General features: G+C 41.5%; 2 protein-coding genes across 2 annotated transcripts in view; both read left to right on the top strand.

Moving 5' to 3' along the window:
- Positions 1-16783, top strand: part of LOC138354542 (S-antigen protein-like) — a 36967-nt gene extending 20184 nt beyond the window's left edge. The window contains exons 2-3 of the mRNA XM_069308905.1: positions 3225-4112; positions 16596-16783. Of these exons, the coding sequence (XP_069165006.1) occupies positions 3225-4112; positions 16596-16783 (1076 nt within the window). The remainder of the gene's footprint in view (positions 1-3224; positions 4113-16595) is intronic.
- The window catches only part of LOC123769472 (uncharacterized), a 385122-nt gene that overhangs the window by 226695 nt on the left and 131584 nt on the right, over positions 1-26843 (top strand).

Raw genomic sequence — 26843 nt, 5'->3', positions numbered from 1 at the left:
TCAGGCAGAAAATCTTGCAATAGTCGCTGAAATTAAGAGAGCTGTGAGAGTACTTACCAATCAGGGAAGAGTCATCAAGTTTCTGTGGATCCCCTCCCATGTTGGAATACGTGGGAATGAACGAGCAGATGTGCTGGCTGCTGAAGGCGCTGAAGGAGACCATATTGAATACTTCATACCCAAGACTCGACTACAAATTAGAGGTATTAACAGGCAACATCACCGTGACAAGGTAACTGAGGAAAGGAGGATAGAAGCACAAACCAGTGAATCTGTACGATGGTACAACATGGTTGCAGCTGGCAATCCCAGTCATTATGGCCGAAGAGGAGGAGGACGAGGGAGAGAATCAGTAATAGCGAGAATCCGTCTTGGATACAAATATCCATGGAGATTTGGAATGGAAACAACAGTTGATCAGCGAAGTTGCAGAATCTATGGTGAGAGTGATGGACACCGCCTTGACCACTATCTACGTGAATGTGAACACCTGAGAGACATTAGAAATATGTGTAGAATAATAAACCCCACATTGTTTGAGTTAGGAAAACACTATTTGTCAAATATTGATACTGTTCTTAAAAGATTTCCCCATTTTGCACCCGCAAGATAACGTAAGCTTTTAAGGGTTGATAGATGTTAATCTTCTTGTTTGAGGAGCTGTTCACTTGAGACAGTTAAGCAAGTCCCAGCTGTGTCTGGGTACAAGTGACAGGATGAACAACCCAGCTGGTTTTCTTCCTATTGGGGAGTGTTGTACATGCTGCTATGGCGGTGTGTCCACTCACAAGATGAGTGGCGCTGCCCAATAAACTCGTCCCTCGGGGCAAAATTTAAACAAATTTAAACGACCAAAGAACACGTATAACGATAGAAACCGGATGAGTATGGGGTGCACAATAAATTACCTCTCACAGGATGAGTATGGGGTGCACAATAAATTACCTCTCACAGGATGAGTATAGGGTGCACAATAAATTACCTCTCACAGGATGAGTATGGGGTGCACAATAAACAATAACAAACATCTGAGTGTGTGTTTATACACAGAGCTCCGGGATAAACATCTTGGTGTATAAACACAGTTGTGGTGAAGGTATATCTTGAGGTTATCGTGAGATGATTTCGGGGCTTAGCATCCCCGCGGCCCGGTCCTCGACTACCACTCCTTTTTGTTACACATCCCCAGGAAGCAGCCTCTGGCAGCTGGCTAACCCCCAGGTACCTATTTACTGCTAGGTAACAGGGGGCATCAGGGTGAAAGAAACTTTGCCCATTTCTTTCCGCCTCCACCGGGGATCGAACCCGGAACCTCAGGACTACGAATCCGAAGCGCTGTCCACTCAGCTGTCAGACCCCTTAGTAAGGCCCCAAGGTAAGGAGAAAGTTCTGGGTAATATAAAGCCTTTAGGTAGGACCAGACTTTAAGGTAAGGCTAAACTTTAAGGAGGAAGGAAGGAAGGAACTATCAGGGGGAAAGCGCCAAGCCATTACCACTATATAGCACTGGGAAGGGATCAGGTTAAGGATGTGGGATGGGACGGGTGGAAGGGAATGGTGCCCAACCACTTGGATGATCGGGTATTGAACGCCGACCTGCAGGAAGCGAGACCGTCGCTCTACCGTCCAGCCCAAGTGGTTGTTTACATTTATTTGTTTACAAGGTTTAAAGTTTACAATCCCAGGTTGTTATTGTTATAGCTTCGTAACGCCTTCGAGCTCATAAACTGTTTATTAAATGTAAACACAGTTGTTATGATCGAGGAAAGATGTAGATGTTTCGTCAGAGGTTGTGTCGATGACTCTTGGCCCAAATGTCTCTAGGTCCTTATGTGTGTGTGTGTGGGGGGGGACAGTGTTAGGTTTTGCCAGTCAGTGACAGGTAATCTGCCTGGCTCAGCGCACAGGTAATCAGCCTGGCTCAACGCACAGGTAATCAGCCTGGCTCAACGCACAGGTAATCAGCCTGGCTCAACGCACAGGTAATCAGCCTGGCTCAGCGCACAGGTAATCAGCCTGGCTCAGCGCACAGGTAATCAGCCTGGCTCAACGCACAGGTAATCAGCCTGGCTCAGCGCACAGGTAATCAGCCTGGCTCAGCGCACAGGTAATCAGCCTGGCTCAGCGCACAGGTAATCTGCCTGGCTCAGCGCACAGGTAATCAGCCTGGCTCAGCGCACAGGTAATCAGCCTGGTTCAGTGCACAGGTAATCAGCTTGGCTCAGCACAGTGTTCTGCAGGCCTCGCTCTTCTCAACTGTGTGGACCAAATATTAATGTCTTCTCTGTGAGCGACTCTTGTGAGATACTTTTTATTATCAACGTGTTATGAGCGAGTTTGTCATGAATCACTGTTTTGTGCTCCTTTCTGGGAAGATTTCCTGTGATCGACTTTTAGCTAGATACTTTCCCTTGCTGACTTTCTGTGGACGACTTTCTCTACCTGGCTTACTAGACTCGGGTTAGAAGTCTGAGTTTCTACCGGGAACTTTCTGTGAGGAGTTTATCTCTCCAGACAGACTGAGTCTCTCATGTATAGGTGGCTCAGTCAGCAGCCCTTTGTATGTATACTGTATGTATGTATGTATGTATGTATACTCAACCTAGGTCGTTTTTTGTTTGTTTTTTTATCTTTGAGTTGTCGGTGGTTTAAGCCAAGTGGTGAGGCAAGGGACGTTTAGATTGATATATTTGGCACGCGTTTACGAATGATCACTTAGAAATTCAAATAGCAACAAACTATGTTGTTTGCTTATCTGGAAGCTTCATGGAGGTGCGAACAATGTAAGGATTTGCGAGAACAGACGGATGACATAAAATTCAGAAGGCCTGTAGGTAGGCCTATGCACGACAGCTCTATTCATTCCCGACCCAAACGCATTCATATATCTAACCTTCGCTTGAAACAATCGAGTGATCCATTGAACTATAAGTGACAAGATGAACAACCCAGCGGGTTTTCTTCCTATTGGGGAGTGTTGTACATGCTGCTATGGCGGCGTGTCCACTCACAAGATGAGTGGCGCTGCCCAGTAAACTGCGCCCCTCGGGGCAAAATTTTAACAAATTAACTCTGCTTTTCTGAATTAAATTTTGGATGGATAAACTTGTCTTTTATTGTGTCTGTAGGTAGACCTCTCCCTGTGTCTGTAGGTAGACCTCTCCCTGTGTCTGTAGGTAGACCTCTCCCTGTGTCTGTAGGTAGACCTCTCCCTGTGTCTGAAGGTAGACCTCTCCCTGTGTCTGAAGGTAGACCTCTCCCTGTGTCTGTAGGTAGACCTCTCCCTGTGTCTGAAGGTAGACCTCTCCTTGTGTCTGAAGGTAGACCTCTCCCTGTGTCTGAAGGTAGACCTCTCCTTGTGTCTGTAGGTAGACCTCTCCCTGTGTCTGAAGGTAGACCTCTCCTTGTGTCTGAAGGTAGACCTCTCCTTGTATCTGAAGGTAGACCTCTCCCTGTGTCTGAAGGTAGACCTCTCCCTGTGTCTGAAGGTAGACCTCTCCCTGTGTCTGTAGGTAGACCTCTCCCTGTGTCTGTAGGTAGACCTCTCCCTGTGTCTGTAGGTAGACCTCTCCCTGTTTCTGTAGGTAGACCTCTCCCTGTGTCTGAAGGTAGACCTCTCCTTGTGTCTGAAGGTAGACCTCTCCCTGTGTCTGAAGGTAGACCTCTCCCTGTGTCTGTAGGTAGACCTCTCCCTGTGTCTGTAGGTAGACCTCTCCCTGTGTCTGTAGGTAGACCTCTCCCTGTTTCTGTAGGTAGACCTCTCCCTGTGTCTGAAGGTAGACCTCTCCTTGTGTCTGAAGGTAGACCTCTCCCTGTGTCTGAAGGTAGACCTCTCCTTGTGTCTGAAGGTAGACCTCTCCTTGTATCTGAAGGTAGACCTCTCCCTGTGTCTGAAGGTAGACCTCTCCCTGTGTCTGAAGGTAGACCTCTCCCTGTGTCTGTAGGTAGACCTCTCCCTGTGTCTGAAGGTAGACCTCTCCTTGTGTCTGAAGGTAGACCTCTCCCTGTGTCTGAAGGTAGACCTCTCCCTGTATCTGAAGGTAGACCTCTCCCTGTGTCTGAAGGTAGACCTCTCCCTGTGTCTGAAGGTAGACCTCTCCCTGTGTCTGCAGGTAGACCTCTCCCTGTGTCTGCAGGTAGACCTCTCCCTGTGTCTGAAGGTAGACCTCTCCCTGTGTCTGAAGGTAGACCTCTCCCTGTGTCTGTAGGTAGACCTCTCCCTGTGTCTGTAGGTAGACCTCTCCCTGTGTCTGAAGGTAGACCTCTCCCTGTGTCTGAAGGTAGACCTCTCCCTGTGTCTGAAGGTAGACCTCTCCCTGTGTCTGCAGGTAGACCTCTCCCTGTGTCTGAAGGTAGACCTCTCCTTGTGTCTGTAGGTAGACCTCTCCCTGTGTCTGAAGGTAGACTTTACCTTGTGATAAATTGTCACAACTCTAGATATGGAGTCGGCAGCCCTCAAGTGCCTCTTACTTTGATATAGAACCTCTCCAAGCCTCTTCTAAACACTCGTTAACCTGTGCCAGCCGAGGCCAGCAGCGCCTCCTCGGCTCTGGCAGCGAAAGTCATATATTTGCATACCTTAGTACTGTCTCTAGGAAATGTGGCCATTATTGGGACATTAGTTAGTGATTTGCCCCTTGATCCATACTAGGATTGGTGGTGGTTTGGAGAAGAACTGTCGGGCCGGGTGGTCCATGTATGTGGAGGAACTCCCCTCCCACAGCTTGTTAAGGGAGGCGGTTATCAGGATAAAGCACCAAGTCATTACGACTATATGGCATTTGGAAAGTGTTATATAGACAAGCTCCGCACACGTAGGTGCGGGACCGGGCCGTCCACCTCCTGGGGCTCGTGCGGGCCAGGCTCTGCTTCAGGAGGCTGGGGTCGTTCTTGCCCTTGCTGGGGTGGGTCTTCTCCGGCCCCGACCTCAGCGGTCTCCGGGTTTGGAGTCCCTGTGCCTTCTTTTACAGACCTGGAGGTAAACTCCGGAGCTGGAGCCCCTTGGGCAGTCCGTTGTTGCCTTCAACCTCGTCCTGACAGTTACTGCGACGGTGCTGGAACCAATCGTATTGGTATTGGCCTTTCCATTGGAGACTTTCGGCGCCGTGGAGAAGGGCGACCTGCTGCATGGGTAACAACATCTCCGTATCAACCTACCCTGGCTTTCGGCCTGTTAAAGCCTTTGTCAAGACCAGACTGACTAAGGGAAGAGAGAGAGAGGATACAGGCCGACACCTGGAACCTGACCACCCATCTCTAGGGAAAGAATTAGCCAGAAACAGGCATAGCTTAGCTTAGAATGGTCAAAGAGGATTAAGCGGTCAGAGAATAAGAATGAAAGATTAAAGAAAAGCCTCATGAACACACAATATATGAATATAAAATTGTAATGAGACATTGTAAGCTTCTCTATCAGAGTTTTTTCTTAAACTGTTGTGCAATATTATAACTTAAAAATGGATCAAGTTTGTACATACCAGTACTAACATTAAGAAGATTTGGACACTGACTGATTAGAGCAGACTCAATCAAATTCCGTTCCACAAAACCACCACAATTGGTAATCTTTTCGCCTCATTCCAGTTAATATTGTGATCGCATAAACTCGTGTGCAGATACAATGCATTAGACATTTCGGCAGTTCTAATACTATAAGCATGTTGTATGCTTATAGTATACAACATGCTATACCTGGGTCGGTATACCCTACCGACCCAGGGTAGGGTCGTATGTTCATTTTTATTCCAATCATCATAGTAAAGTTAAACAGGCAGTATTTTCAGGAATATTTCTACGAGCTTTGAGGGTATGCAGCCCTGAGTTTTTTGATGAAGAGATTGCTAAAATATATGAAATTGGGAAGTTTACAATATCCTAAGAGGTTTTTGGATTTCTCGTTTGAACAAGCCAAGCGTACGTTTTATAATCACGGCCCTATGGCGAAACCAGTAATTATTAACTCATTGGTGGTACCTTATGCGAGTGGACTTGAAAAACTGTCTCCGATTTTTAAGAAACTTAATATAAATTTGGTGTTCACTAATAGTACGATCAAATCCAATTTAATAAAAAAAAACTCCCCTGGTACAGCAGGTTGTGTGTATTCGATTCCCTGCAATGATTGTGATTTTGTGTATCTTGGACAAACAGGAAAGTCCTTACAATTGCGGTTGTCACAACATGCTTATAGTATTAGAACTGTCCAAACGTCAAGTGCATTATATCTGCACACGAGTTTATGTGATCACACTATTAACTGGAATGGGGTGAAAAGCATTACCAATTGTGGTGGTTTCGTGGAACGGAAATTGATTGAGTCTGCTCTAATCAGTGTCCAAATCTTCTTAATGTTAGTACTGGTATGTACAAACTTGATCCATTTTTAAGTTATAATATTGCACAACAGTTTAAGAAAAAACTCTGATAGAGAAGCTTACAATGTCTCATTACAATTTTATATTCATATATTGTGTGTTCATGAGGCTTTTCTTTAATCTTTCATTCTTATTCTCTGACCGCTTAATCCTCTTTGACCATTCTAAGCTAAGCTATGCCTGTTTCTGGCTAATTCTTTCCCTAGAGATGGGTGGTCAGGTTCCAGGTGTCGGCCTGTATCCTCTCTCTCTCTTCCCTTAGTCAGTCTGGTGTTGGCAAAGGCTTTAACAGGCCGAAACGTTCACTTTCTTTCATATTTCTCTGTGGATTTTCCGCACATATATATATATATATATATATATATATATATATATATATATATATATATATATATATATATATATATATATATATATGTCGTACCTAATAGCCAGAACGCACTTCTCAGCCTACTATGCAAGGCCCGATTTGCCTAATAAGCCAAGTTTTTATGAATTAATGTTTTTTCGACTTCCTAACCTACCTAACCTAACCTAACCTACCTTTTTCGGCAACCTAACCCAACCTAACCTATGAAGATAGGTTAGGTTAGGTTAGGTAGGGTTGGTTAGGTTCGGTCATATATCTACGTTAATTTTAACTACAATAAAAAAAAATTGACCTCATACATAATGAAATGGGTAGCTTTATCATTTCATAAGAAAAAAAATAGAAAAAATATATTAATTCAGGAAAACTTGGCTTATTAGGCAAATCGGGCCTTGAATAGTAGGCCAAAAAGTGAGTTCTGGCTACTAGGTACGACATATATATATATATATATATATATATATATATATATATATATATAATATATATAATATATATATATATATATATATATATATATATATATATATATATATATATATATATATATATATATATATATATAACTTGTTAAGACTGATGTAGAGATGAGGGGTAATTAACCTGTCGAAGGATAACTATGACAGCTTAACTACATTATGATTGGTCGGCTGGTACAGCTGGTATTCTTGTATACTGCAAACCTGTGTGAGAGCTGCCAGTTTACCCCAGAATTGACACGATGGAGATGGACAGCCTCTTGAAATTGAGAGAAATTAGGATAAGTGAACGTAAATGGAAGCTGGAAACGAAGTAAGTCGAAGAAATATTAAACTACGAGGCTAGTAGGACGGGCATACGACACACACACACACACACAAACACATACATACACACACACACACACACACACACACACACACACACACACACACACACTCACACATACACACAAGTTTACACATACATACACACACACACACACACACATACATATATGCAAGAGACTTCAGTCCTTAAAAGTCCATACACGACAGACCAGGGGTTGAATAGTTTCAGGATAAAGTGCTTTTTTTTGCAGCAACATCATCCAACACAGTTCAATTTAAATGCTAATATCTGAGACAACAAGTACGGTACATGGTCGGGAGTGTTGTTGGGCGGGTCGCGTGGCGCGCCTGTGTCCCGGACAAACACACTGGCTGTTCTTGCGACCTGCGACAAAAATAGGAAGGTAGGGGAAAAAAAAGTGAGCGCTCTCAGCTCTATTGTGGATATGAAAACAAATGGGGGTGTCCTTGTTTACAGGAGACAATAACAGGGAAGTTCATTTGCAATTGCAAAAAAAAAATCTTATAGAAATAGGTACACAAGTTTTTTGTTCTTCTGGAAATAGGTACAAAAAACTGGGACGTTCGTGTGGAGATGGATATAATAATAGAGAAGATGTTGTGGAAATGAAGTACGCAGATTTGTAAAAATTTGTGAAAATGTTAAAGCACAAAATAAGTTAAGAGGAAGATAATTTAAAATTGAAGCAATAATTTAAAAATCATATTATGAGAAGAAAGCATAAAGCCAGAATGACTATATAGCACTTGAAAGGGACAGGAGGACATGAGGCTGGGATATGAGGACATGGGGCTGGGATATGAGGATATGGGGCTGGGATATGAGGACATGGGGCTGGGATATGAGGACACAGGGCTGGGATATGAGGACATGGGGCTGGGATATGAGGATATGGGGCTGGGATATGAGGACATGGGGCTGGGATATGAGGACTCAGGGCTGGGATATGAGGACATGGGGCTGGGATATGAGGATATGGGGCTGGGATATGAGGACATGGGGCTGGGATATGAGGACATGGGGCTGGGATATGAATCTATAGTGAAGGAACTGTAACAAACCACTTGGACAATCAGGAATCAAACGCCGACCTGCAAAATGCGAGGCCCGATCACTTCAAGCGGATTTGAATTTTTGTAGGAAATAAAACACAAGTGCGAAAGCTTTACCCACAAGCATTGTGAAATTAAACATATTAGAAACGTACTCTTACTCTTTTCTTTCTTTTCCATTTAACCAGACTGAGCCACAGCAACGCGTGGCCGGGTACAGCTAGAGTATGTATATATATATATATATATATATATATATATATATATATATATATATATATATATATATATATATATATATATATATATATATATATATATTTATATATATATATATATATATATATATATATATATATATATATATATATATATATATGCAATAATGATCACAAAAACACTGATCCAAGTATGTAGAATAACCACATGTGAAAAATAGAAAATGCTTAACGCGTTTTCGGCTAATTCGCCTTCATCAAAGCAAAGTAGAATGAAGATCATTCAATCTTCATTCTACTTTGCTCTGATGAAGGCGAATTAGCCGAAAACGCGTTAAGCATTTTCTATTTTTCACATGTGGTTATTCTGCATATATATATATATATATATATATATATATATATATATATATATATATATATATATATATATATATATATATATATATATATATATATATTATTAAATATGACCGAAAAAGTAAGATTAATAATTCTAACACGAATTTTCTCAATCTTTCGTACATTACGCTTCACTGTTGGAGGTAAATAAAAAATCAATTCTCCAAAATTCATTTTTATTTCTAGTCTGACGCGACACGGGCGCGTTTCGTAAAACTTATTACATTTTCAAAGACTTTAGTTCACAAATACACAACTGAATAGAACTTACGTATCTCCGATTTTATATCTACATTTGAGTGAGGTGGAAGGGGTGATGTGGCATTAACACAAGACAGAACAAAGTGTGGTATTAATAGGGTATTAATTTCATCAACACAAGACAGAACAAGAGTATTAATAGGGTATTAATTTCATCAACACAAGACAGAACACGAAACAATGGATATTGAATAGAAGTGTTTGTAGAAAGCCTATTGGTCCATATTTCTTGATGCTTCTATATTGGAGCGGAGTCTTGAGGTGGGTAGAATATAGTTGTGCAATAATCGGTAGGGTAGGGTAAGGCAGGTTCTAGTCAATAACGGCTTCTCCAATGGTTTCGTCGAAGACATCATTAGAAGGAAAGTGAAAAGCCATGCAACCTCTGAAGAGACAACTAACACAACACCTATACCCCCTATTAGACTATTTTACAGGAACTTCTTTTCCACAGCTCATAAAACGGAGGAAAGGGTCCTGAAAGACATTGTTAATAGAAACGTTATCCCTACAGACAAAAATCAGAGGATACAACTGACGATTTACTATAAAACCAGAAAAACGGCCAGCCTACTCATGAGAAACTCTCCAGACACAAAACAGAACGCTTTAAAAGAGACTAACGTCGTCTATGCCTTCAAATGCCCACTTGGGGACTGTAAGCTCCAAAAAACCCAGTATATAGGCAAGACAACAACATCTCTTTCTAGGCGTTTAACGATGCATAAGCAACAGGGCTCCATTAAGGAACATATAATCTCTTCCCACAACCAAACCATCGCCAGAGAAATCCTAGTAAACAACACAGAAATCATCGATAGATACAGCGATAGCAGGCGGCTTGACGTTTGCGAGGCACTACACATCAAGAAGTCAACACCAGCAATCAACAGCCAATTATTGCACAACTATATTCTACCCACCTCAAGACTCCGCTCCAATATAGAAGCATCAAGAAATATGGACCAATAGGCTTTCTACAAACACTTCTATTCAATATCCATTGTTTCGTGTTCTGTCTTGTGTTGATGAAATTAATACACTATTAATACTCTTGTTCTGTCTTGTGTTGATGAAATTAATACCCTATTAATACCACACTTTGTTCTGTCTTGTGTTAATGCCACATCACCCCTTCCACCTCACTCAAATGTAGATATAAAATCGGAGATACGTAAGTTCTATTCAGTTGTGTATTTGTGAACTAAAGTCTTTGAAAATGTAATAAGTTTTACGAAACGCACCCGTGTCGCGTCAGACTAGAAATAAAAATGAATTTTGGAGAATTGATTTTTGATTTACCTCCAACAGTGAAGCGTAATGTACGAAAGATTGAGAAAATTCGTGTTAGAATTATTAATCTTACTTTTTCGGTCATATTTAATAATATATATATATATATATATATATATATATATATATATATATATATATATATATATATATATATATATATATATATATATATATATATGTCGTACCTAGTAGCCAGAACTCACTTCTCAGCCTACTATTCAAGGCCCGATTTGCCTAATAAGCCAAGTTTTCCTGAATTAATATATTTACTATAATTTTTTTCTTATGAAATGATAAAGCAACCCTTTTCTCTATGTATGAGGTCAATTTTTTTTTATTGGAGTTAAAATTAACGTAGATATATGACCGAACCTAACCAACCCTACCTATCCTAACCTAACCTATATTTATAGGTAAGGTTAGGTTAGGTAGCCAAAAAAAGCTAGGTTAGGTTAGGTTAGGTAGGTTAGGTAGACGAAAAAACATTAATTCATGAAAACTTGGCTTATTAGGCAAATCGGGCCTTGAATAGTAGGCTGAGAAGTGCGTTCTGGCTACTAGGTACGACATATATATATATATATATATATATATATATATATATATATATATATATATATATATATATATATATATATATATATATATATATATGCGGAAAAACCACAGAGAAATGGGAAAGAGAGATGAACGTTTCGGCCGATCTGGGCCTTTGTCAACACCGGACTGAAAGAAATCACAAAGGAAGAGTAGAGGCAGACACTAGATCCTGACCACCATCCCCTTGGGGAAAGAATTAACCAGAAAAAGGTATAGATTAACTTAGAGTGGTCAGAAGGATTTAAGCGGTAAGAATAAAAGATTAAAGAAAAAGCCTCATTGAACCTACATAAAATATTAATATAATATTGTTATGAGACAATATAACTATCATAGTTTTTTCTTAAACTGTTGAGTAATATTGTAACTTAAATCTGGGTCAAGTTTGTACATACCAGTACTAACACTGAGAAGATTTGGACATTGACTAATTAGGGCAGACTCAATTAAATTCCGTTCCACAAAGCCATTGCAATTGGCAATGCTTTTCGCCCCATCCCAATTAATAGTGTGATCACACAAACTTGTATGTAGATACAAAGCATTAGACGTTTGGGCAGTTCTTATACTATAAGCATGTTGGGACATACGTAATTGTAAGGATTTTCCTGTTTGTCCAAGGTACACTGGCTCACAATCATTGCAGGGAATCGAATACACACAACCTGCTGTACCAGGGGAGTTTTTTATTAAATTAGACTTGATCGTATTATTAGTGAACACCAAATTGATATTAAGGTTCTTAAAAACTGGGGAAAGTTTCTCCAATCCCATCGCATAAGGTACCACCAATGAGTTTCTATTTTCTGGTTTCGCTTTGGAGACATTATTATAAAACGTACGTTTAGCTTTCCCAAACGAGCAATCCAAAAACATCTTAGGGTACTGTAAACTCTTCCCAATTTCATATATTTTAGCTATCTCTTCATCAAAAAACTCAGTTCTGCATACCCTCAAAGCTCGAAGAAACATTCCTGAAAATACTGCCTGTTTAACTTTACTGTGATGATTCGAATAATAATGAACAAACGACCCCACGTTGGTAGGTTTTCTATACACATTAAATTTGAACCTTCTATTGACTCTATGAATCATAACGTCCAAAAACGGAAGAGTACCATTTTCCTCATTTTCACATGTGAATTTTATTGAAGGTACCAAAGAATTAAGTTCATTAAGAAAAACAATTTGGTCTTGGTCACTCGGCCATAAGCACAAAATATCATCAACATACCTAAACCAGACAACATTAGAGGGGATAATTCTGGATAAGATTTTTGTTTCGAAGAACAACATACACAAATTGCTCAAAACTGGGGAAAGGGGATTGCCCATTTTCATTCCAAATGTTTGTTTGAAAATTTTTCCATTGAAACTGAAATAATTGTCTTTTATACATAATTTGATAAGTTCCAACACATTATTGGTCTGCAAGCTTAAATTATATTTAGGCAGTTCCTCACGTAGGTATTCTAACAAATCATCAACAGGTACTTTAGTGAATACAGCAGTCACGTCAAAACTTACTAGTTTAAAATCAAAATTCAAATCTAGTGTAGATAGCTTATTAATTAAGTCTACATTGTTAGTTAAGTGTGAGTTAGAAATAGTACCAACGATAGGGGACAAAACTTTGACCAACCACTTAGAAAGTTTATAAGCCGCCGAACTATCAACTAATAATCGGCCTAACTGGATTATAAGGTTTATGGGTTTTATAAGACCATACATGTAAGGTAGAGAGGGAGAACGACTTGTTAGCCTAGAAATCAACTCTTTATCGCCTTTGCACACAGTTATGAGAGTTTTGTTAAAATGTGCGATCACTTTTTCAGTAGGATCTCTGTTAACCAATAGGTAAGTATCCCTATCTTCCAAGAGTAAGATACTTACCTATTGGGTTAACAGAGATCCTACTGAAAAAGTGATCGCACATTTTAACAAAACTCTCATAACTGTGTGCAAAGGCGATAAAGAGTTGATTTCTAGGCTAACAAGTCGTTCTCCCTCTCTACCTTACATGTATGGTCTTATAAAAACCCATAAACCTTATAATCCAGTTAGACCGATTATTAGTTCTGTTGCTTTGTGCAAGGAATTTAAATTAATTGAGTCTGCCCTAATTAGTCAATGTCCAAATCTTCTCAGTGTTAGTACTGGTATGTACAAACTTGACCCTGTTTTAAGTTACAATATTGTACAACTGTTTAAGAAAAAACTATGATAATTATATTGTCTCATAACAATATTATTTTAATATTGTATGTAGGATCAATGAGGCTTTTTCTTTAATCTTTTATTCTTACTGCTTAAATCCTTCTGACCACTCTAAGTTAATCTATACCTTTTTCTGGTTAATTCTGTCCCCAAGGGGATGGTGGTCAGGATCTAGTGTCTGCCTCTACTCTGCCTTTGTGATTTCTTTCAGTCCGGTGTTGACAAAGGCCCAGATCGGCCGAAACGTTCATCTCTCTTTCCCATTTCTCTGTGGTTTTTCCGCATATATATATATATATATATATATATATATATATATATATATATATACATATATATATATATATATATATATATATATATATATATATATATATATGTATGTATGTCTAAAGTTGGAGTAAAAAAGTAAAGTAAATATATATATATATATATATATATATATATATATATATATATATATATATATATATATATATATATATATATATATATATATATATATATATGTATATATATATATATATATATATATATATATATATATATATATATATATATATATATATATATATATATATATATATAAAATAGGAGGCCAAATGCTTGAGAATAGTCTCATCCAACTTTCTAATATATAACATAGTGGTATTTGAGTGTCACAGGTCAATTGGGGTCGGCCAAAGTGCTACCGTTTAATAAATCTCGGCATCTGTAGCGATCCCCCGCAAGTTTTATGTTTAGAAATAAAACCAGGGATTGTGTTTTCCACAGAGTTTTAATGCTTGTCGCACCGTTTACCCGCATGCCCAGTTATTAGACCTTTCAGACCAGTTAGCATGATGTCCCTAGAGCTTTGCAATTACTTTATTCACTCTCGTATTCTTGAAGATATCCTGATATTGCACCCAAAATTTGCCAGTGCAGGCTACTGAACATATGGCCATGTATGACCATCCTCCGAGATGGGGACTTTTAGTATCACTGCTGCCTTATTCACTCTTGTGTTGATGATATCCTCATAATGCACCCAGAGTCTGCCAGTGCAGACCGCCTATCACATGCCTCTGTATGACTAACCATCCTGCGTGATGGGGATTTTTTAGTATCAAGCTAGCTTTTGACACTGTACTCCCCGTCATATAGTCTAGGGTAGCTGCACTAATGCAGATGTACCTAATATATTGATAAAAAAAATAATTATCCGCACACTTTCATAAGAACATAAGAATGCAGGTAGCTGCAGAAGGCCTATTGGCCCAAACGAGGCAGCTTCTATTTATATCCACCCGATCTCATTCATATATATGTCTAACCTACGCTTGAAGCAATCAAGGGATCCTACTTCTATTTTGTTACGCGGTAATTGGTTCCACAAATCAACAACCCCTGTTACAGAACCAGTCACTCAGGTCATTCCCATTCCCAGAATGACCCAGGTCATTCCTAAATCTAAACTTATCCAATTTATACCCATTTAAACTATACTTTCAATATACTTTCATATTTCACTCGAAAATTATGAAAATCAATTAATTCGGGTTATAGAATTATATTTTCTGAGAGGGGAAGGCAGGGGAGGGCGACTCGGGCACCGCCGGTTACCCATCTAGTGCCCCCCATAAAAGCAACCCGTAATAATGTAAATGCTAGAAACAGGGATCAACATGAACTGAATCAAGGAAACAAGTTTTAATTTGCAAAATGCAAATAAGGAACTCTCTCTTTCCTTTAGGCTACAATTCCTAGAGGTTCTATTGAACTCTTTAGCTGACCCAGAAATAGGAAGGTTGAGTCAGATACAGAGAGGCTCTGTTTAGTTTACCCAGAAATAGGACGTTCTTTTGAGCTCAAGAGGGGAAAGGTGAGGTTGTATTGAACAGAAATAGGTTGGTTCTGTTGAAGAACATAAACAAAGAGACGAGATGAGACAAAATTGGGGAAGCTTATTCTAATTGTAACAAAGACAATGCTTACGAAGACAGAGAGGAAGATCCCAATTAGGTTTAGCTAGTTACCTAGTTCTCTCTCTCTCCCAAACAATACCATGGAGGGTGTGTTGGGAGTTTATGTCGCCGTAATAACAACTTCCCCCTTTACTGACTCCACCCCTACTCCTGCACTCCACCGTCCCTCCTCCCCTACTCCTGCACTCCACCGTCCCTCCTCCCCTACTCCTGCACTCCACCGTCCCTCCTCCCCTACTTCCACCACTCCATTCTCCACTCTTCCTGTCGGGCCCCTTCCTTCAACCAAGCCCACTCTCCCCTTCCGCTCACTACCCCTTTAATTTCGCCCCTCCCACCTTCCATCCTGTTGGGTTGTGAGAGAAGAGAGAGAGGGGTGAGAGGGAGAGGAAACCCCGCCCACAGCAGTGATGTCACTTCCCAGAATACACTCACACTCACATCCTCCCTCACTCCATCCTACACACTCACACTCTCCCTCACTCCCTCATACACTCTCCTCCACTCCCTCCCATATACTCATTCCCTCTGTCACCAGATTTTCAAGAGTGGTTCAGGAAATCACGACGTCCTACGACAGGGATCTACCCATCAAGACCTATCAATGTTTATAGTGTGGAAGGGGAGTAGGGGGGATGAGTTTTATGAGCCAAGTACAAGTCATATTTACTCAGTACACCTGTTGCGTTGCCAAAGTTTCGTAGGAACAAGAAGGAAAAGATAAGAAGACTAAAAAAAAAAAAAAAGACTGGAGAGACCCAATGCACGAAGATGTGGCTGAGAAGAGAGAGAGAAAAAAGAGGAAGAGATGTAAACATTAGAAGAAGGAGTAGCTTCCCTGAGAAGGCAATTTCAAGAAATACAGGAAAGGATAGAAAAATTAGGTCATTGAAGATGTAAAGGCAAAGCTTGGCAGGATTGATGAGCTCCACATTGCAACATTGACACAAGTAGAAAACCTCAAGGAAATAAATCTTAAAATGGAAATAAGTGTGAATGGATTACAGAACTGGTAGAAGATGAAGGAATGGCAGCAAAGGAAGTGAGTGGGATAACAGAAAAGATAAATAAACACGTAGAAGACGTACCGGAGAAAAACCAGATAACACCTTTGCTGAAGCATCGAAAGGTTCAGAGGGAAAGAAGATATCCTGTGAAAGGCTGGTGCATGAGATGGAGAGCCGTGCCGGGGTAACTGGGAAAATGCTGAACTGGGTCACATGAATGACAGAAAGCAAAGAGTCAGTGTCAGAGAAAAGGTTTGAAAACGGAGTTGTAGCAAGGTTCGGTCTTGGCACCACTGCTGTTCCTAATTTATGTGAACGATGTATCTGAGGGAGTGAGTTCGTACATATCAATGTTTGCAGATGATGCAAAGATGACGAGGAACGTAAAAATAGAGGAAGACTGCAGAAGTTACAGGGAGACCCTTGGCATGTGACGCTGGCAAACATAAGAACATCATTTAGGAGCCTAAATCAGGGCTCCTTCAAGGCGATCTACACAACATTTGTGAGCCAAATACTGGAATATGCAGCACTGGCGTGGAATCCGCATCTTGTGAAGCACAAATCCAAAATTGAAAAAGTACAGAGATTTGCAACAAGGCTGGTACCAGAGCTAACAGGTTTAAGCTATAAGGCTTAGATAACGTAAATCAATCTCACAAAACTAGAGGGGTAGAAAACGACATAGAGGATACTGAGGGGAGTAGACAAGATGGACAAAGACCACTTCAAATTGAGAGAAAGTAGAACAAGAGGACACTGGCGAAAGCTGAAACACAGATAAACAGAAGGAAAGTAAGATGATACTCCTTGTATTATATTGTCGTAGGACTATAGGACTATAGTCGTAGTGCACTGAAGGAAGAAGCTGTGGAGGCAACCTTTATCCACAGCTTTAAGGTCAGATTCGACGAAGAATTCTAACGTCGGAATAATTAAATTGCATCGTAACAGGTATAATCAAATTGCCTGTTACGATTGTTCTCTATCTCTTCATCTCCTGCAGGCGGGGATGAAGAGCTAGACCTCGCTTTCCCGCAGTCACTGATAGGTAAGCACCCTCCTTCCCTCCCTTCCCACATACTCCCTTCCACATACACCCTCCTCCCACATACTCATTCCCTCAATCACTCCCTCCTACACACTCCCTCCATCCCACATACTTTAACTGACTCACCCTCATAGATTACACATAATGTGGTTCCTGCCTTATTAAAATAAGAATGTAGACTCAGGTAAACCCCCGGCTTATCGTGGTCTCTGGGTAAACTCCGGAGCGATAATGTTATCACATTGAGGTAAACTGCTCTCAGCTACGTATCCTGATGATATCAGGATACGTTGGTAGGTAGATGAAGTAAAGTTTTGTTGTATTCCGTGTAAAATTCAGTCTTAACAGTTGAAGGGTATTATCAAGGGAAAGCGCCAAGCCATTATGACTATATAGCACTGGGAAAGGTTCAGGTTAAGGATGTGGGATGGGACGGGGGGAAAGGAATGGTGCCTAACCACTTGGACGGACGGGGATTGAACGCCGACCTGCATGAAGTCGATGTAAGTATGAGTATGGGATGAGTATGACCGCCGCTCTACCGTCCAGCCCAAGTTTTTATTTTTTTTTTATTTTTACATGCAAAGCATGCAATTTAAATACAATAAAAACAACACAGAATACAGAACAGAACAAAATAAAACAATAGACCACCGGCCAGAAGGGCCGACAGCATAGCACAACAAAACACAAACACGATAAATGCATAGAAAAATACAGCATGCATCAAGGCACAAAACAGAATACAATGGCAAACTAGCCATCACAGTAACATCACAAAACAAAACCTTCATAAACAAAACCTACATCAAGAGGCATAACAGGAAACATAACAGGACAATCACAATACATTCCAAACAAAACATAAAGAACAAACACGTACAACAGGTAAAGCAATATGAAAACACCAGGTCAAACGTACCGCACAGAAACAATACAGGAATAAAAACACACACCAAACCATCCGCCCCGTAACAAACAAAGGGCGAGGCCAAAATATACAATAATAATAAACAAGCAAACGACGCAAACCAGAAAACAAAACAGGTACAAACACAACAACATACATGCACTGGCCTGAAGGACCGAGAATAAAACAGAATATAAAGTACATCAAGAAACATAACAAGACACTTCGCACAGCACCCAATTAGCCAAGAATACCAACAAAAACAACAACTACAGTAACATGAAATCAGTGTACATATTTGCCCGGGAACATATCCGGTGGAAACCGCACATTGAACGCCTCCCAAAGCAGCCACGTTGTCCAGGAGGCGTGACCTAGCACCGGGGGCGCCATGTGAACCGGAACCCCGGAAACAAACACCCGCAGACATGGAATCCACACGGTGTCCCTCCGGACACCAGTAGCCGCCACCCGATCCCATACACCCAGAACCTGCCCACCAGAAAAGTCCTCCAGCCGTTCAAGCAGCAGGAACTCGGCAATCCGGGCCTCCAGGTCCTCAAGGCACAACACTGCAGGAGGGGGCTCGACAGAGGGCTCAACAGAGGGCACCACCACAGGGGCACCAGCGGCCATGGGCACACCACCAGACGACTGCAGGGAATCATGGCGGTGCGTATCCTTACGTAAAGTCACCACCAGGCCACGCCCAGCACCAGCATCCGCACCATCCCTCTCAGCGGAAGCCACCACACCCCACTGCGGAGAGCCCCCAGGCGAGGAAGAAACAGGAGACACACCCGAGACATGGGCATCAGCACCAGCAGGCACATGAACCTCCGCCACCACCAACCGCGGAGACAACGACTCAGCCGGTTCCACGCCGTCAACACTTGAAGACCCACAGTCACCAAAGTCCCCAACATCAACCCAGGCCGTAGACGAATGCCTGGAACGTTTGGGCTCCGACCGGATATTGTCAGAGCTGGAAGCAGATCCAGAGGCACGGGCACCACTAGCCAGACGAACTGACGCCCGACGCAGAACGGCAGCAGCCTCTACCACAGGGGGAACCGGACCACACACAGCAGGAGGCTCCGCAGCCACCCCATCACCCAGCACAGACGGCGAGGGTGCAGGGACCAGGACAGACGCAGCATAGGAAGAACTGGAAGACGAGGGGCTCGAGCAGACGGAAGAGGCTCTGGGACACCAGCCGGAACAGGCTGAGCACTAGGTGAGGACACAACCACCGGAGGAGAGGCAACAACAACAGGGGGCGCAACAGGCGGAGCAACAGCTGATACAGAGGGCGCAACAGGCGGAGCAACAGCTGATACAGAGGGCACCTCCTCAGCCAAAGAGACGTCCACATCCACCGAATCATCCCCCACAGGAAGCGGCGGAAAATCCTCCTCACTGAAGAGATTCACTGGTGCAACGGCAGGCGCAGAACAGGCAGCACCCTGATGGCCCAAAAGACCACAACGATAACACGTCCGCGACTGGCGGGCGTAAAACACCCGAACGTTGTACCCCATAAGGCGCACAGAGGACGGAATATCCGCCCGGAGTCTCATGCCCAGGGTGCGAATGTTAGTCCTCACACCCTTAAGAGGACTGGAAGACACCACGTTCACCCTCACACTAACTACTGCGCCAAACCGACCGAAATACCGCCGTAGCAGACCCTCCAGAAACTCCAAGGGAGCCCCATGCACACTGACGTAAGTAAGTGCACCACTTCTATCAGAGGGGGTCACAGTGCCCGCACCATCCGGCAGGCGTAATGTCCACCCCTCGTATCGCTGGAGAAAATCGCGATACGCCACCTCCTGTGTGAACTTCACAATCGCCCTACGGGCCGTGACCAACTCGACCCCATAAATCTCAAACACAGGGACAGAGAGCATATCACAAGCCAGCGCAGTCTCCGGGTAACCGGCCCGCACAGAGAACTCTAGTCCCACAGACTGAGCCCGGACGACAGGGGGGAGAGGACCCCCATCGTGACGCCACGTCAGCACAGGCGGACAGAGACACACCCACCCCCAACCGGCCAAACTGGTAAACAACACCAACTGCTGGAGCGCCAAGGCAACACGTCTGTCCCCTACCGAAGCTAGGGCCAGACTCCGTCCAGCCCAAGTGGATGAGTATGACTAGATTGTGTTGCATATTACAACCCGTCCACACACTAGGCTGTTTACATCAGCGGCCGACCTCCCTAGACCCATCAGTTTTAACATACTGTGTATTAAAGATTGGTTTGTTCTCATATAAAGTAATATTGGTATATATATAAAAATTGTATGTATAGTTAGGCATAGGTTAGGTAAGGTGTTTTTAAGTTCTGTTGGCGATTATTCAACCCTTCCTCGACTCAAGTCCATTACATCCAGCGGTCGACCCCACAGACACATTCATAAATGTTTTCATGCTGTTCATTCAAAACAGGAATTTTCTCAAATATAAATTAATATTATAATATATTTGCATATTGTGCATATATAGGCATAGGTTTGGTTAAGTTAGGTGTTTAGGTTCTGTTGGCGATTATTTGTATTTGTAGTATGTGGGTGAAGCATTTACAGCGTTGTGGTTCGAACAAAATTCGTCAGTGAAACATTTGTTCCGGAAGTGTTCGAACGAAATCAGTTGTGTGTAAACCGTTTTTCATTCATAAACAGGGGGGGTTTGGCGGCTGGATTAACGAGCTTGGATCTTTGTATGCGAGGACGGGCTGCATATTGAATACACCATGACTCATCACTGTACAAAGCTCAACAACCTCTGAAGGTAATGAATTTTTTGTATATATAAACAGAGGGCTTCTGACTCCTATTAGATGCCTGAGAGCTTTCCCTTCTCATGGCTCATGGTAGGCCTTACACGCTAGTTTTCCTGGAACACCACCAGCCAATCAGTTAAAAGGTACCCAATTACTGCTGAGTGAACAGGAGGCAAACATTTAAAAAATGGCACCTAGTCAATCCTCGAACCCAGACAAATCACTCGCAAGGCGCGGGGCCATTGTGTTACCACTGCGCCACATGCGACTGTTAAGGGTTATCGACTGAAGTGTGATTCTCGAGTTCTCTTCAAAAATCTGTATGCTCGGGCGACCTTGAGACTTATCATCTTATTTATGTTAAGCCTATGCTTATCTACCAAAAAACAGTATATATATCTAGAAGGCAGATTGCTGGAACATTTCTTATCTTTATAAATAAAAATGGAAATGTTCGTTTGTGCATAACCGCTAATCTCCGAAAGTTCTTCACCGATTGCTTTTAAATTTTCACACAATGTTCCATTCGCATCCGAGCAGATTATTATAAACATACTATGTAGATGTCACGTCTGTGACGGAAAAAACATGCTTTTTCTGAAAACTCTGTTTTTCATGTGAGGGAAATCTTCGAAACTTCTTTACCGATTGCTTTGAAATTTTGACACAACGTTGCATTCGAATAGGCACTTCTTTTTTATATATCTACAATATACATGCCTCACCTGTGACAGGAAAAACATTATTTTTTTTTTTTAAACAGCACCATTTGTTGGGCGTAAGAGCAACACACACTGTTATCTCCAAAAGTTCTTCACCGATTGCTTTGAAATTTTGACACAACGTTGCATTTGAATAGGCGCGTCTATTTATATACCTAATATATAGATGCCACCCCCTGTGACAGGTAAAAACATGCGTTTTTGTAAAACAGCGCCATCTGTTGCACATAAGACCAACATATGCTAAACTAAATATGTTACGATTCCATTTCAATGTTTCCGATTTCATTGATAAACTGAATTTTCATAAATTTCGATTTATTTTAATTTTGATTTAATTATTTTGTGTGACATTGTGTTGGAATTGATCTGTGTTGTTTACCATACTGTTCATTTTGTGAGTATAGTTTATTTTTTATTTTTTCATTATTTTTCATTTCGTTTTTTGAACTGTTTTTCTTATATTTCGGTGATGGGAACATCTGGGGCCAGATTCACGAAGCAGTTACGCAAGTACTTATGAGCGTGTACATCGTTCCTCAATCTATGATGGCTCTGGTTACATATATTAAAGAGTTTACAAGCATGAAAACTTGCCAATCAACTATTGTTATTGTTATAAACAGGCTCCTGGTGCTTCGAAGCTCATTAACTGTTTAATAATTGTAAACAAAGCTGCCAAAGACTGAGAAAAGATGTACAGGTTCGTTAGTGTTTGCGTAATTTCTTCGTGAATCTAGCCGCAGATCGTTGAATGTTCCCAATTTTCTGATGGGAACATCAGATCATTTGATCATCATACGTGGGAGTGAGGAATGGTGGGAAAGAGTAAGGGACAGGAGTGAGGGATGGTGGGGAGGACGATAGGCCAGGGGAAGGGACAAGGGAGTTGGGGGTGGAGGAACGAGGGGAATGGAGAATGATTGGGAGGACAAGAGGAGAGGGGAGTGGGGAGGGCGAGGGGACGGGGGAGTGGGAGATAGTGAGGAGGACGAGGGGATGGTGGAGTTGTAACACCTAGAATATGAACTAATAATGAAACACAAATATTGTAACACTAATGGTTACACTGATATATCCTGAGTAACTGTAACCTAAGGTACACTTCTAAGGGAATGCTACACAGGATTAACTATGCTGCCACCATCTGCCTTATCCATTTACTGTATCAAGCAACGAGGCAAGAAACATTGCTTGACTTGGAGAGTCCTCTTCCTTTAAATGTCATTAATTATGGGACGGTGGTTAGCATACTATATGTAGAGGCTAAGAGGATTCAACAATTGACACAGATGGGAAGTTTAACACGAGTTTATTGAGAACCAAATTATGCTAATCACCACTATAAATCCTACTCTAACACTGGCCAATCGTTAAGAAATTTAGACATGAAACAAAACCTCAGAGATCACACACATTACCTTAAGACCTCTGTCTGTCCATCTGGTGGATTCACTCTGTCTCTCCCTGGCTGTGAGATGTTCTTCACAGACCCACTCTAGACCCTGGTGTCCGGCACTCTCTCCAAACTACGTCCGCTACAGGACCATATATACACCCCAAAAAGGGGGGGAGGGGGAGATTTGCTGTTGCTACCTTCACCGAAAGAGGTCTGGCCACACGTGCACAAACACTCAAGAATTTTTTCATTAAGCTTGTTTGACATTCACCATACACTGTTCAAGAGAGGAATTATTAATTTCGAGTGTGGCTGACCTCTGACCTGGCTAAAAGGGGGAGATCCATGGATGTTTACACATAAGAATCTGAGTCTAATTCCATTGCAATGTTTGACAAGAGTATCATGAAATATTACATACTTGAAACTAGCTGACTAAGACTAACCCAGGAATTTTTAATCAACAAGCAAGATAATCAGGAGGTCATCTGGGCTGACCTCTTGGAGAAGGCTTCCCTGGGTGTGAACTCTAGATGGGGGGGGGGAGGGTCATGGGTGTTACAGAGTAGGGAATGGTTAGGAGGACGAGGGGATGCTAGAGTGGAGAATGAAGGGGAGGAAAAAGGGACGAGGGAGTGAGGAATGGTTGGGAGGATGAGGGGACAGAGGAGGGGAGGACTGGGAGACAGGGGAAAGTTGCTGTCTTTCACGTACAATGCTGTGGCTCAGCAACGCATGTGCATTGCTGAGCCACAGCAACGCGTGGCCGGGTACAGCTAGTGAAGAATAATTTAATTCGATAGTCCGGGACAGGAAGCCCATGTATATATATATATATATATATATATATATATATATATATATATATATATATATATATATATATATATATATATATATATATATACTTTACGCTTATATCGAGTTAGTTCAAATCACTCCAACCCCAACCTCCTAATAGCACGTCGCATTTTGGCGTATACTTTATTTAAGGCCAAACACTTGTGTACTAGAAAATGGAAGCGGCTCGCGAAAGTGACATACTGTCACGTTTTCTGTTTTGGGTCCTCTGGTGGGTTAGGAGAGGACACCTTAATGTGACCGTTTTCTTGACGTTGAGAAACCTTAAGAGGGCGGACTGCTGTACTTGTTGCCTCGTCTGTAGTAGAAAATAAACTAAAGCAAAAACAAGATCAAACAACTGACCCTCTCCTAGATGCAACCCACAACAGTTACCTAACTCCCAGGTGCCTATTTACTGTTAGGTCAACAGTGAACAAAGGCGTCAGATGAAAGGAAACGTGCCCAACCATTTATATTCCACCCCTGGCATCGAACCTGTTATCCTCATTTGTAAAACGAGAACATAGCCGCTGTGCTATCAAACCTCTCCTGAATATATTATCGTCATCTATATCTCTTCAAGAGGAATGTGATATATGAAAATAGCATCAGATATGCCAATCAATATATATATACTCAACAGTACCTTAGCACGCACCAGCCTTGACTGTACAAGCATTTATAATCATCTAATCATCTAATCATTATTAATGCAATCATACTTAAAAATACCGAGTCAGAAATAATGTCAGGTTCCAGGTAATGAAATAGGAAGATTATTATGCAACAATTCCTCTGTAATATTAATTATGCTGAGTTTTATATAATTTATGCATTATAAGTTCTGTGTGCACGTTGATAAAAAGTGTTTATTAGTTGCAAAGCTGAAGTCTGTTTATAAATAAATTAAAACCCTAACAAGTTTAAGGGTCCTGATGGGAAACTAGTGATCTAAGAGCTTCTTAACAAGGCTATCCAATAAATCAATAAACCAGGGAGTTGTCCTAGTAGCATGTAAGGTCGCTAGTACCAAGAAGGACCACCAAGGTAGTTCATCTTAGTAGCACGGAAGGTCATCTTAGTTGTCCGTCCAGTAGCATGGAGGGCTGCCAAAGTAGTCATGAAGTAAACCATAGTAGGCAAAGTTGGGATATTTTATAAGGATATTGCGAAATATATTATATATAATTAAATCTTTATTTGAACATTTCTGGATCACCCTTTCCTTGGGTGGTTGGTGTTTTCACAGCTCTCTTAATTTCAGTGACTGTCCCTCTGTTTCCACAATTAATTCTGCTTCTGTTGAAAAATAGTAGCTGTTAATTTGCTCAGTTGAGTTGGCTGGAATATACCTGGAGTGGGTTGTGGTAGTCCTTCTACTCCCTAAGTCCGGCAGGGTTCTCATTTACATCACCTTGGAGATGGAGATGGTTCTCAATTAGAAAGGCTTGAGTAGGAGCTCAATGTGGCTCTAAGTCATCTTAGCTCGAGGTGATGAGTGGCTCTCAAGTGATTTAGCTTGGGCTACAAGAGCATGGGTTTTCAGGTGTGGTTTTCTTGGTTGAAGAGTCAAGGTTCTCAACTATGGCAACACAGGTTCAAGAGGCGTGATTCTTAAGCAGCTCAAGCTAGATTTAAGACACGCGGTTCACAACTAACTTATGTGTTGAACAGAAAAGATTTTTGTTGTAACTTTATTTCTAGAGGCGTTGAAGAACAAACTCCAACAACCTTTATTTTATGTATAGGTGGACTTAAGCTACCTAGTACTGACCTATCAGCACTTACCTATCAATGTCTACGGGGGAGTGAGGTCTAGTTCTTTATGCCCCGCCTGCTAGCCTTGTACCTGTTGCATTTCAGCTTAACTACTCTGACTTTTAAATTCTTTGTCGAATCAGGCCTTAAGGTTGTGGATGGAGGAGGCTTCCACAACTTCCTCTTTTAGGGCATTCCACTTATTAACTACCCTCACAGGGTACGAGCTGACACTTCCTTACGTCCGAAGGAACGTAAGGAAGTGTCAGCTATATTATGTCAGCTAGTTACAAAGCTATATTATGTCAGCTAGTTACAAAGATAGTTCCATTTCAATAGTTATATATTTACAGTTAATCCTTGTACATTAATGGTAGTTTTTCCACTAATACATAATTGTTTGAACTATGAAAATATTACAGGGGTCACAGGGAGCTGCTGTTTGTTATTAGTCTTCACAATGTACTACTTCCTTTTGAATCTCACATAGCGTCTATCTACTGTAAGTGAAATATGGATACAATGCAAGTATCAGGTATTTTATCCTTAGTAATAAGATGTTTTGCCATTTCATATAGCGTGAGTCTAGATTTATCTCTAAATTGTTCAATTTTATTACAGTCTAAGATATAGTGTTCGAGTGTGTGTCCCTGTCTTTGTCCACACACTTTACACTTTACTTCATCTAGATCCCTATACAAGCTGTGTACTGTGTTATTCGAGCTGTGACAACGTCTGGTAATCTGCTGATTTTGTTACTGGGATGAGCACAAC

The sequence above is a fragment of the Procambarus clarkii genome, chromosome 63 (assembly GCF_040958095.1).
Source record: "Procambarus clarkii isolate CNS0578487 chromosome 63, FALCON_Pclarkii_2.0, whole genome shotgun sequence".
Taxonomy (NCBI): Eukaryota; Metazoa; Arthropoda; class Malacostraca; order Decapoda; family Cambaridae; genus Procambarus; species Procambarus clarkii.
This window is presented reverse-complemented; position numbering and strand designations above follow the sequence as displayed.